Raw genomic sequence first — 13,953 nt, forward strand, 5'->3', positions numbered from 1 at the left:
AATTGTTTGGCAAAATCTTTCTTGCTTGGGGGCTATTACTTTTGTTCTATTCTGATCTTTCACTTATTCCAAGAGGCCCACCCACATTATGGAGACCATCTGCTTTACTAATTACAATTTTTAATCGTATTTTTAAAATGCCTTTCCAGAAATACCAAGAATGTTTGATCCAATATCTGGGCACTCCATGGTCTAGTCAAGTTGACCCATGAAATTAGCCTTTGGTACTACTACTTTTGTTTTTCTTTTTTTTTTCTTGTAAACAAATGGGATACATGTTGGTTCTCTGTTTGTACATGGAGTCAAGGCATATCATTTGTGTAATCATAAATTTACATAGAGTAATGTTGTTTGATTCATTCTGTTATTTTTTTTCCTTCCCCCCAACCCCTCCCACCCCAGTACTACTACTTTAAATACAACAGGTTATATGAATTTTGTGAGGATCAGGAGGAAAAAGAGGAACTTGATAATTCAGGTCAATAGTAGGCAAGAAAATTTCAAAATTTCTTTTCTAATATGTTAATAGTGCTTAAATGAATTTATAGAAGTTTATGAATATTGTTTTCTATATATTATGCATTTTTCATATTATTCTTTACATTAATATAATCCTGATATCAGCTGGAGCCTTCTTTTGCCTCCTTTAAGTGTAGGCGAAAATGTCCCAAAATCTCTGGGTTCCCAACCTGCAGAAGCTCAAGGTCTGGTTCAATATTAGTAATTCCCAACACTCTTTCTCCTCTCTTCTGCTTCTTGAATTTTCTATTGGCTAGTCCTGTGATTCTAGACCACAGTCACCTCAACATTAGACTTACTCTCTTTTTCAATTTCTTCCAGTCACCTCAACATTAGACTTACTCTCTTTTTCAATTTCTTCCATTCTGAATATAAGAGTAGGATTTATTGAAGAATAGAAACAGGAAAAGAACTCTCAGAGTGCAAGAGGGACATAGCAGGTTTTCTCCCTTCTTTAATTATTATAATAAGAAAAAAAACCATCCTAGGCCTGAGTCTGACAGACTTTTACAGGACACACAAGAGCTAGGGAAGGCATCACAATACTTGGTCCATATACTCCTACCACCTTTGTTTGGTCTTCTCTCCAACTTTTACCCTTCCCTTTTCTGAGCACTAATAACTCCAATTTTTGTACCTATTCAATTTTACTACCTGGGTGAATTGGATGTGCACGCCCCAAATATGATTAATGGTTTGTTAGGAATTGAAACTTAGTTCAAATCAGCTTAGGGCAAAAGGAGATTTTTGAGTTTTTTTTTTTTTGCTCATGGAATCAAGGGACAGACTTATCAACCACACTGCTGAAAGAGAGGGATTTAGCAAGACCTCAAAAACCACTGATACCAGGGAATTAAACCTACTGGTAACAAGTCCCAATTCTTATCTTACAGCTTTTGACCAGCTGGGAGGGGCTGTCTTACAATGTTTATAGTTCTAAGTTCAAAAATGCAGGCAAGAACTTCAAATGGTTAAATTTGGTCACTGCCTTAACCAGTGCCTGTGATGTGTGTGTTCTTATAAGAACAAAGCACCTCTCAGGGAAACCAAATACTTGAGGAGGGATCTTTTCCAAGTAAAATGAAGAATTTCACCATAGACATAATACTCTGGAGTAGTTTTGACTATCCTTAAGTAAAACACAAGATAACCACTTCTCTAAGTTCCATACCAGCAGTTTAAACAAAGTGTCATCAGACCACAGAGGAGGGGGCAATGATTGACTGCCGGGGAGTGGAAGTGAAACACTTCCACTGAGGCCTCTTGAGGAGAGCCTTTAGGATTGAGTGTGATTTGTCAAGCCAAGAGGGGATTCAGTGGAGACAGACATCCAGGCTTGAACAAATGGACATAAATACATAAATACCGCCTCTTCCAGACCCTCTCCTTTCATATGCTTGAAAAAAAAATGTTATTTTAAGTCATCAGAAAACAAGGATAAAAGCATCATGTTAATGCAAGGATAGGAGATTCAATGATCATTGCTTGAAGTTAAAGAGAAGTTGTGTGAACAAGTAAGTGATTTAACCCTTCTAAAACTTGACTTTCTAATATGTTACACAGGATGGTATGGTATCCTGAGAAGGCTCAAATGATGATTAAATGGGACAAACCTTTAGCCAACGCCTTAAAACAGTCTAAGTGCTCAATAAACACTAGAGTGATATTAGGCATTTTTAATACACTTTTTAATACAGTCGGATGGTTGTATTGGATCCTATATGCTGGCTAGATTCTATACCTATTTAAAGTGAGTTATTAATGAAGACCAGTCATGATTATTATGAAAATACTTTAAAAAGCTCCCTTCTAGAGTCCGGATATGTACTGTGGGCACAAAACCAAAAGAAGCCACGAAATGGAAATGAGCGTTTAAATGCTTCAATTCAACTGTAGATTAAGACGAATGAAGGAGGGTAAAAATAAGGCACGCTTTTCCAAAGAAGTGTTCAAAAGGGCAAGGAAGAGGTCCTACGAGGCCTGCAGAGCGCGGGGATACCGTCCCAGGGGAACCCAGGTCAGGGAAAGTGAAATCTCCGCGGAGCCACCGCAAAAGCGTCACCAAGAAGCCCCCGCGACTCAGACGAGCTACACCTCGCGCTCCGGGGCTGTGAACACCAAAAGCAAGCTCGCCAAGCGAGGCCAGCTACAGACTTCACCACTTGGTCAGCCACCGGATGCGGCGTTCCCAAACCGCCGTCACCAACAGAGCCAGTCAGTTCCTTCACCTAGCCTGGTCCCCTTCCCGGCTTCCTCGGCGCGGCGCCGTGACGTCACTTCCGGTCTCCGGAGCGCACGTGGGAGGAAGTGCCGGTGCCCGCGGCTGCCGCTCCTGTCTCTCTGGTTACGCTGGTCCGCTGGCCCAGCCGCTGACTCCAGGTGCGCTGCCGCTATGGGAGTCCCAGCGTTCTTCCGCTGGCTTAGCCGCAAGTACCCTTCCATCATTGTCAACTGCGTGGAAGAGAAGGTGAGCAGGCGCCAGGCTGCCGCCGCGGTGGAACCCGAAGCCTTGGCTTCTCTAGGCCGCGGTCCACGGGTCCAGCCGCCGGGCCAGGAGCAGCCGTCTGGAGCTCGTGCCCCGCTGCCAGTCCCGCAGGCAGCCGCTGTCCGACGCGCTGTTGGTCGCGGGCTCAGGGATTCGGGATCCCTGGGAACGGCCCGAGAGGGGCGGGGGCGGAGCTGGGTCAGAACTCGCGGGAGGGCCGCTCCTCCCCTGTCGGCTTTTCCCGGCACCGGAAGGCTCCGCCCACGGCTTTGTTTCCTCCCGGGACCGCGCATTTTGGGTCTCCGTACAGTCTCAACAGCTAGCCTGTTGAGCAGTACTTGCCATTGGTAAGGCGTGCGCGGATGCCAATTCTTGCTTTTAACAATCTTTAAAGTAATTCTGGCGGCGAGCCTTCTGTTGTTTACTATCCGAGAGAGGCCATTTGTTGCTGTTGTTAAATCTTAGGCGAAAGTAGTATGTGAGAAAGGTCTTGGACGAGACAGAGGTCTTATGAGTGCTACTTTCTCGGTGTGTGCCAGCTGCTGGACAGCTTGCTCGTTGAAATTTTCAAGATTCTTAGATGCATCCGAGCAATACATTTTTTGTTGTTGGTTTGTTAATATTTGGGTAGATTTGAAGCCTTTCTTGAATTCTGTGTTTAGCGATTCTTTCCGAGTTCGATTTTGTACTCTTAATCAGAATTTATGGACTGGGAAGGCTCAGGTTCACGGCTGTCTCTCCCCCTCCTTGATTTTTGAAGTCAGTACCTGTTTGTTACTGTGAGCTTATTTATTTTCCTTAGATTGCTGAGATCTTGGATTTTTACTTTCTTAACCCACTAGAAACCAAAAGCTTTGTTTTGGTGACATTCCCAGTATTTCTCGTGTTATTTTTTCAAAAGAGAAACTGCTAAACTAAATGCTTGTTTCCTTTGTAAAATTTTCATCAGACTTTACATTCTCGTGGGCTAAAACGACGACGACAACAACCACAACAACCAGTTCCTTGTTCAACTGTTCCCATCCTATTCTCTCCAGAGGCAGACAGTTACTATCTCAGTTTGTTTATACTCTATCAGTTTTAGCCACATCTAATTAGTTCTGGCTAAGATAGGAGAGGATTTAGTCACTTATGCAGCCTCCCTTACTATCCTCCTAATGTAGTAAAGCACTATCTTTATTTTTTTCTGCTGGCAAAGTTTGTAACTTCAAGTAATACACGTTAAAAACAAAAAGTCCATCACCTGTGTAAAGTGTCCTTGACTGACTGGTTTCTAAGATTAGTATTAGCTTTTCTGCTCCTACTTCTCTTACCCTTCACCTCAAGTTTATCAGAAGCACTTTTTTGTTTTTGACTTTAGCTATACAAGTTTGTTTCTAAAAACTGATGGTATTGTTGATTGTTGTCATGTTGTGTGTTGTGTACTGCGATTCTGGTTTTTATGCTCCTTTTGTCTTTTTCATATTGCTGCTTTTCTTTTTTTTTTCTACTTTACACCTTTCTTCACCCAAACTGTATTTTTTTTTTTTTTTTTTGGTTCACTCAAGTGCTAATGCTTTTTTTCTTGGAAAAAGAAGTTTAAGTTTTATTTCGGTTGCATTCAGACCTGGTTTTCCTTTTTAATAGATGCAAAATTATTTACATATAATTTTTATTAACAAATAGCAATTACACATTTTTATGGGCTTCCATGTTGTATGTTAGTACTTGTATACAGTTTATAATCAGATCAGGGCAACTGGTATATCAACCCCCTCAAATATTTTGTTTTCATATGTTTACCATTTCTTTTTTTGGGAACATTCAGAATCTTCTCATTCTGGAATGTCTATCAGTTGTTGTGAACTCTAGTTATTCTACTTTGCTATAGAACTTTGGAAGTCATTGCTTATATCCCACTGTACCTTTGTACCTGTTAACCCTCCCCTTTATCCCACATCTTCTGAAACTCTCTTTGCTACTTTCTGCTCTCTCCTCCTATGAGATCAGCATTAGCACCCACATGTAAGTCAGACTCATACCTGGTTTTTCTGTAGGCTTGCTGGAAAGCTGCTTCCTGAAATTTTTAGTGGAAGGTCTGTTTTCTCGATTATCTGTGTTTCTTGGATTAAATCCTTCCTTGGTTTTTATTCTCAATTGAATTCTTAGGAAAAGCTTTGTAGGATGTGATTTTTCAGTCATTTTAGTCTCCCCATTCTACCCCATGCATGTGCATGATCTTAAACTGGGTCTAGAGTTCAAGTTTGCAAACTAGTTTTCCTCAAACTTTGAAAGCATTTTTTGGTCACTCAATATTGTTGATGACAAGTTCAATGTTAAAGTGATTTTTATTTATTTAACCAATGCTTATGTAGCATTTACCATATATCAAGTACTATTCTGAGCACTTTACAGATATTAATGCTGTATATATTAATATATGACTGCTGCTATTACATATAACAAGGTAAGAAAACTGAAATGGAAGGGATGAGTAACATATTTTAAGATCAGTCAGCTAATACATGTCAGAACCAGTGTATGGAAACCAGAAAGGCATATTCTTAATTTTTATGTGCTTCAGCTTTCATTCTCTTTTGTTCATCAGTTTTTCTTTCTGAATTCTATTTGATTTGATTTTTTGGGGGAGGGATACTGGAGATTCAACCTAAGGATGCTTTGCCATTGAGTTACATCCCCAGCTCTTTTATTTTGAGACAGGGTCTCACTAAGTTGCTTAGGACCTTGCTAAATTACTGAGGCTGGCCTTGAATTTGTGATCCTCTTGCCTCAGCCTCCCAAGTTGCTGGGATTACAGACCTGCTCCACTGGTCCTGCTTCTTTCTTTCTTTCTTTCTTTCTTCCTTTCTCTCTCTCTCTCTTTCTTTCTTTCTTTCTTTTTTTCTTTCCTTTCTTTATTTGTTTCCTTTCTTTTCTTTTCTTTCTTTCATTTTTTTTTAGATAGCATCTGTCTATGTTACCCAGGTTCACCTCAAACTCCTGGGTTCAAGCAATTCTCCTGCTTCAGCCTCCCAAGTAGTTGGTACTGTAGGCACACCCCACTCACCTGCTGTTTTCTGAATTTTAAACTTCCATGATTATGTACATAGGTACAGATTTCATTTAAAATTTAAATTCATTTAGATCAGTACGTGGTAGAATCTTTGAGTCTGAAGTCTCTTGTGTTCTTTAGTTTTCGGGAGTGCTTTGATTATTTTTTGACCTTTTTTTTTTTCCCTTCACCAAACTCTGTGTATTAGTCCTCGTAAACAGATTTTTCCTTTTCTGTCTCTTCTGTAGCTACACTCCTCTCTCTTTGCAACTTTGTTGAAGTATAATTGACATAAAATAAATATGTATTAAGGTGTACAATTTAGTACAATGTATATATCCATAAAACCATCACCACAATCAAGATGGCAAACATTACCTCTAAAGCATTCCTTCTGTTCCACTGTAGTTCCTCTCTACCCTCCTGGTGGCCCATCTTTTGTCAATCACTGATTTGTTTTCTAACCTTATACAGATAAGCTTTCATTTTCTAAAATTTTGTATAACTTTTATACAGCATATACTCTTTTTTACCTGGTTTACTCACTTTCATGTAGTATAATTATTTTGAGATTCCTTCATGTTGTTAAATGTAGTTCATTTCTTTTTATTTTGGGATAGTAGTCTAGGCTGTGAAATATACCACAGTTTGATTATTCATTCTTTCCATTGATGAACATTTATTGTCTGTCGTCTATAAAAACCTGTGAACATCTGCATACAAGTCTGTGTGAACATATGCTTTTATTTCTTTAGGAGAAAAAATAAGAGTGATATAATTGGTGTAATGTACAAAGCTGCTCTCCCCACCCTTTCCGATGCAGCCATTTCCCTGCCTCCCACCTACTATCAGTCTGTGAACATCTTAACTAGCTATTGGTTCATCAGTCAGCAAGTATCCTTCTCCGTTATTGGTCCCCTTAGCCCTGCGGGATTCTTAAAGATAACTTCACTGCCATCTTTTCTCTCTTGCCTTTCTCTCCCCGACTCGCTTTCTTTCTCCTCCTTGCTTTCCACTCTCTCTAGCGTGCCCTTTCTCTTTCCTTTCTCTTTCCCCCCTCATTTTCTCTCTTACCCTGCAGGGAGACAACTCTGTTTGCTTAATAAACTCCCTTATGTGATTTCCTGTGTCCGGTGTGGTTTTCGTGGGATTCCTTACAATTGGGTTGTATGGTAGATGTATAATTATTTAAAAAGAAAAACCTACAGGACTCTTTTTCAGATTGTTTATGCCATTTTATTTTGACGTTAGCAGCACGTGAGAGTTCCAGTTGCTTCACTTGCTTGCTTGTTATAACAGTTAGTGTTTCTAGTTTTAGATATTCCAGTGTGGTGTTAGCTTTTTGTGATTTTAAACTCGCATTTCCCTTATGACGAGATTTGAGCATCATTTCAGGTGCTTATTTGTCTTCCATATATCTTCTTGGGTGAGGAATCTGTTCCAATTTTTTGTTCATTTTTAAATTGGGTTGTTAGTGTTATTGTTGAATTGTAGAAGTTTGTTGTATATTCTAGATTGAAATCCTTAAACTGATGTAGTTTTTTGCAGATATTTTCACTTTATCTTTAGTTTGCAGTTTTACTTCTAAATAGCATATTAAATTTTAAAAATTTAATGAAGTCTGATTTATTAACTTTTTTCTTTTATATTCCTGCTTTATTGTGTTGTATTTAATGTCAGCCACAGCCAAAGACACTAAGGCTTCTGTTTTCTTAGAGAAGTTTTATGGTTTTAGTTCATTTTAATGGTTTCTGTTTTTAGTCTTTTAATATGGTAAGTTACCTCGATTTTAAAATGTAAAGCCTACTTTGCATAGATTAAACCCCATGTGGTCATATTGTATTGCTTTTATATATTGTTGGATTCAGTTCACCAAAGTTTTCTTGAGAATTTTTACATCTTGTTCACAGAAACATTCGCGTTGCAATATTTTTCTTCTTCAGTTTTCTGAGTTAGAATTTTTATTGTTTCTTCCTTAAATCTTTAGTAGAATTCACCAGTGTATCCTCCTGGACCTGGGGTTATGTGGGAAGGTTTTTAGTAGATATAGAACTATCCAGGTTATCCATTTCTTTTTGAATGAGCTTTTGTAGTTTGTATGTTTCATGGATTTTGTCCATTTCATCTAAGTAATCGAATTTATTGACATAAGGTCATTCATAGTATTTATTTATCCTTTTAATATCATTAGAATCTGTAACAATAGCACCACTCATTCCTGATATTGGTAGTTTTATCTTCTCTCTTTTTTGTTCCATCTTCAGTCTGACTAGACTGTTTCTCAAATAACTAGGTTTTTGTTTCATCAATTTTTCTTCATTGTTTTACTGTTTTATGTTTCTCTGACTTCTGGTCTTTTTATTTTCTTGTTATGCTCACTTGGGATTTAGCTTGCTTTTCAAGCTGAGGTCATTGATTTGAGACTTATTATGTGTGGAGTGTTATAAAGTACCCTTCTAATGTTGTTTAAACTATTGCCACAATTATGGGCATGTTTTCATTTCCCTTGTGTATATACCTAGAAGTAGAATTCCTGGGTCTTGGGGAAATTCTGTGTTCAATCATCTGAAGAACTTCTAGACTACTTTTCAAAGTGGCTGCACCATTTTATGTTCCCTCCAACAGTATATAAGGGTTCCAATTTTTCCACATTCTTGGTGTGAAGCAGTTATACTGTGTAGTGGTTACCAGCTTACTTGAGTCTGGTGAAATAGAGCATCCTATACAATAAGTTACATGAAGCAAATTTATTATTTACAGACAGGCAGTGAAGGACAACATATAAGCAGGCATAGGAAAGACTTAAGTCTTGATGTTGATTAATTGTGGGCTGTTCACCTGAGGCTCCCCTAAACTGCCTAGGGCAAATAAAATCTCAGCTGCCCTACATGCACTGCAGCTGAGGGACCCCCTAAAGGCAGCCCACCTGGGTCATATATCTCTGAGGCAATGCGATTCACTATGTTAAAAACTTGGACATCAGGCTTCTGAGAGAAAAAGGAACAAAACCCAGATTGTCCCCGGCAGTTCCCCCTATCTCAAGATGTTACATTCCCTGGGAGGGACAGGAAAAATGCCTGGGCAGTTTCAGACAGTTCTTTCCTATTTTAGGATGTTGCATGCCCAACATGTATATTCTCCAGTTACTCTTGAGAACTCATAAGCAAGAAAAAGTAGGAGCAGCGGGGGTGGTGTGGGAATAGAGCTGTATTGGTCTAAGGCCACCCAGAGAACTGTCATGCACTTGCAGACACTTGTTGACATTTTGATTCTAGCCTTCCTACTGGGTGTGTGAAATAGTACCTTCTAGTTTTGACTTATAGTTTCCTGATGACAAATGATGTTGAATATCTTTTTGTATGCTTATTATCCATTTCTTTTTTTTGAGTAATGAACGTGGGAGAGAGAATATTTTTTTTCTTCTGGATATAAGATCCTTACTGGATATATGATTTGCAGTGTTTTGACTTTCTCTCAGTGGTGGCCTTTGATGAGTAAAAGTTTTAAATTTTGGCAATGAAATTCATTTAATATATTTTTATTTTAGACTTTTGATGACATATCTAAAAATTCATTGTCAAATCTAAGGTGACAAAAATTTGTTTTCCTAAGAGTTTTACAGTATTAGCTTTTAAATTTACGTTCATGGGTTAAGGGTTCAATTTTATTCTTTTGTATATGGCTAATTGTACTATACCATTTCTTTTTCTTTCTTTTTTTTTTTTTTAGATTTTTAAATAAATTCAATTTTTTTAAAATTTATTTTTATTTCTTGAAAAGATAATTCTTTCCCCCATTCGGTGGTCTTGACACCTTTTGTAAGAAGTCATTTGACCACAGGGATGTTGGTTTATTTCTGGACCCTAAATTCTCTTGCATTGATCTGTATGTTTATCTTTGTGCCAGTACCACACTGTTCTGATTTATGATAACTTTGTAGTAAGTTTTGAAGTCAGGAGATACAAATCTTTTTATTTTATTTTTTTCAGGATTATATTAGGTATTCTCTTTCCCTTTCAATTCTGTTTGAATTTTAAGATGAGTTTGTTAGTTTCTATAGAGAAGTCAGGGGGATTCTGTTAAGGATTTCATTGAATTTGTGAATCAGTTTATGGAGTATTACCATTTTAATGTAGAGTTTTCTGTTCCATGAATATAGGATGTTTTCCATTTATTTAGAACTTCTTTGATTTATTTCAACAATGTTTTGTAGTTTCTAGAATATAGGATTTGAATTTTTTTGTTAAATTCATTTCCCCCTTTTTTGAATACTATTGTAAGTGGAGTTTTTTTTTTTTTTTTGAATGTTCATTGCAAGTGTGTAGAAATTCAGTTGATTTTTTTTTTATATGTTGATCTTATTTCTTGCAACCTTGTTGAACTCAGATTTATTCTGATAGTTTTCTAGTGTACTCTTTAGTATTTTCTGTAGACAGAATCACATCATCTGCGAATATAGTTTCATTTCCTTTCCAACATGGATGCCTTTTATTTCTTTTTCTTGACCAGTTGCCTTGCAAAATGTGGAATACAAGTAGCAAGACTGACATCCTTATCTTGTTCCTGTTCTTAAAAATAAAACATTCAGACTTTTACCATTAAGTAAGATGTTAACTGAGGGTTTAGGATTAGATGCCCTTTCTGTTTAGGGACTTCACTTCTATTCATAGATTGCTGAGTAGTTTTTCTTTTTAATCATGAAATAATATAGGATTTTATCAAATACTTTTTCTACATGTATTGAGATGATTATATCATTTTTGCTTATAATTTACTAGTGTGCTATATTGCATTAATTGCATTTTGGATTTTAAACCATATTTGCATTTTTTAAAACCATACTTGGGATAAATCCCACTTGGTCATGGTATATAATTCTTTTTTTATTTTTCTGACTTTGAGTTGCTAGTATTTTGTCAAGGATATTTTTATATATTGCTGGCTTTGAGTTGTTAATATTCTGTCAAGGCTTTTTATATTCATATTCATAAAAGATATGGTCTGTAGTTTTTGTTTTCTTTTTTGTTATGCCTTTGTCTGGTTTTGTACCCTGGTAATATAGGCCTTAAAAATGATTTGGGAAGCCAGTTGTGGTGGCGCATGCCTATAATCCCAGCAGCTCCAGAGACCGAGGCAGGAGGATCGAAAGTTCAAAACCAGCCTCTGCATCTTATCGAGGCCCTAAGCAACTTAGTGAGACTCTGTCTCCAAAAATAAAAAAGGGTTGGGGATGTGGCTCAGTAGTTAAGTGCCCCTGGGTTCAATCACTGATAGCAAAAAAATGAGAAGTGTTGAAAGAGTTTGTGAAGAATTGATATGAATTTGTTCTTTTGTATGTTTGTAAAATTCAGCACCGAGGCCATCTGGGCCTGGATTTATCTAATTTGTTGGTGTATGATTATTCATAATTTTTTTTTGTAATTCTTTCTGTTTCTGTAAGGTTGGCCATAATGTACTCACTTTTGTACCTGATTCTAATAATGGGAATTTTTGCTGTTTTCTTGGTCAAACTCTTTTTTTTAGTTATAGATGGAGACAATACCTTTATTTATGTGGTGCCGAGGATCGAACCCAGTGCCTCACGCATGTGAGGCGAGTGCTCTACAACTGAGCTACAAAATTTATTCCTTTTTTTTTTTTTTTTTTATTATAAAATTGTAAACAAATGGGATACATGTTGTTTCTCTGTCTGTACATGGCGTAAAGGCATACCATTTGTGTAATCATAAATTTACATAGGGTAATGTTGTTTGATTCATTCTGCCATTTTTTCCCTTCCCCCCCTCCCCTCCCACCCTTCCCCTCCATCTATACAGTCCTTCCTTCCTCCATTCCTGCCCCCCTCCCTTCCTTTTTTTTTCTTTTTTCTTTTTTCTTTTTTTGCGATGCTGGGGATTAAACCCAGGGCCTTGTGCTTACAAGGCAAGCACTCTACCAACTGAGCTATATCCCCAGCCCCAAAATTTTATTCTTTTTAAAGAACTTGTTTTTGGTTCATTGAGTCTTCTCTTTTTAAAAATTATTTCATTAATTTTTGCTGTAATCTTGATTTTCTTCTTTCTGCTTAACTTAGGTTTAGTTTATTCCTTTTTTGATATCTTAAAATAGAAGAGTTAGGATATTGATATGAGGGTTTTGTTTTGTTTTGGTGGTACTGGAATTAAACCAGGATGCTCTATCACTGAGCCCCCAGCCCTTTTATTCTTTCTTTTTTTTCTAAGACAGGGTCTTTTTAAATTATACAGGCTGGACTAAACCTGAGCTCCTGCTTCAGCTTCCTGAGTTTGCAATTATAGGTGTACACCACCACTCCTGGCTGAGATATTTCTTAATTTAGGGATTTGCAGCTATAAGTTTCCCTCTGGAGTATGTGTCTTCATTCTCATTGATCTCAAAGTAAGTAAGTAATTTTTGATTTCCCTTTTGATTTCTTTTTTTGACCCATTGGTTATTTAGGAGTATGTTGTTTAATTTCCACATTATCAAATTTCCTTCTGTTGATTTTTTTAATTTAATTTCATTGTGGTTGAAGAATATACTTTGTATTATTATTATGCTTTGAAGTGAGAGACTGTCTCACGTGCACTTGAGAATGTACATTGTTCTATTGATAGATGTCTGTTAGGTCTAGTTGTTGTGATGCTGTTCAAGTCATTTATTTCCATATTGATCTCCTGTATAGTTGTGCTACCCATTATTGATAGTGGATTACTGTCTTCAGTTGTCACTTGTTGAATTGTCTCACTCATTTTTTATTTCATGTATTTTGGTGCACTGTTATTAGGTGCAAAAATACTTCCAATATCATTTTCTTGATGGTTTGTCCTTTTATCATCATAATATATCCTTCATTATCTCTAATAATAATTTTGTTTTAAAGTTTATTTTGTCTGATCTCAGTATAGCCATTTCAGCGCTCTCATGGTTGCTCTTTGCATAATTATCTTTTTCCATCCATTTACTTTTACTTCAGGTCTTTTAATTTCAAGAGTGTGTTCTGTAGATAATATGTAATTGGGTCATTTTTTAAAATCCGTTTTGATAATCTGCCATTTTGTTGGATTATGTAATCCATTCACAATTAGTGTAATTACTGATGTAGTTTGTTTTACATCTGCATATTGCTTTTTGTTTTCTCTGTCTTGGTCATTTTTCTTTCTCTATTCCTCCTACTTTCTTTTGCATTGAGGGAATATTTTCCAATATAGCTTTCTAATTTCAGTAGTAATTTTCTTCACTGTTTTTTGAGTGTTTTTCAAAGTTATTGCTCTGGAGTTACCATATATACTTATCAGAATCAACTTCAGATTTATATTATCTTAAATCTAGCAATTTGTAGAACCTTTACTATTACATAGCTTGATTCCCACTCCCCCTTTTGGTATTGTTGTTTTATATATAATAAGATTATAATCCAGCAAATACATAAAATTATTACCCTCTAGAATCATTTCCTTAGCACATTGCAATTTTACTTCCTTCCACCTCCTTTTGTGCTGTTATTGGCAAATACATTACACATAGATTACATTTTATTGGTAAACCTAACAATGTAGTGTACAATATTTTATGTTTACAATATTCTATACAGTTTTTTTTTTTTTTTTTCAGTTAAGAGAAGTAAAGAGGAAAATACATAAAATTACTGGAGTTCTTTGAATGTGAATTATCAAATGTGTCACCACCTCCTCTCGGCGTAAAGAACTTCCTTTAGGACTTCTTGGAAGTTCAGTCTGTTGGCAACATATTTTGTCCTCTCATTGAAAAGCCTTTATTTCACCTTCGTTTTTGAGTGATACCTTTCCTCCGTTTCTTGGTTAACAGTTTTTGTTTCTTTTTTCTTCATTGCTTTTTGTCATCTACTGCCTTCTGGCCTCCCCACCACTACCCCCATCCTTGCCCTTAGTTAGCTGTTGAT

At 36.8% G+C, this 13,953-nt stretch overlaps 1 protein-coding gene across 2 annotated transcripts in view; it reads left to right on the forward strand.

Moving 5' to 3' along the window:
• Positions 1 to 2,810: 2,810 nt before the first annotated feature.
• The window catches only part of Xrn2 (5'-3' exoribonuclease 2), a 77,511-nt gene continuing 66,368 nt past the window's right edge, over positions 2,811 to 13,953 (forward strand). The window contains exon 1 of one of the 2 annotated variants that reach the window (XM_047539965.1): positions 2,811 to 2,986. In XM_047539965.1, coding sequence (XP_047395921.1) covers positions 2,912 to 2,986 — 75 coding nt within the window. In that variant the 5' untranslated portion in view covers positions 2,811 to 2,911. Of the gene's footprint in view, positions 2,987 to 3,295; positions 3,352 to 13,953 lie in introns of those variants that run through there. The other variant, XM_047539966.1, reaches the window with a different exon arrangement.

This window comes from Sciurus carolinensis, chromosome 2 (genome assembly GCF_902686445.1).
Source record: "Sciurus carolinensis chromosome 2, mSciCar1.2, whole genome shotgun sequence".
NCBI lineage: Eukaryota > Metazoa > Chordata > Mammalia > Rodentia > Sciuridae > Sciurus > Sciurus carolinensis.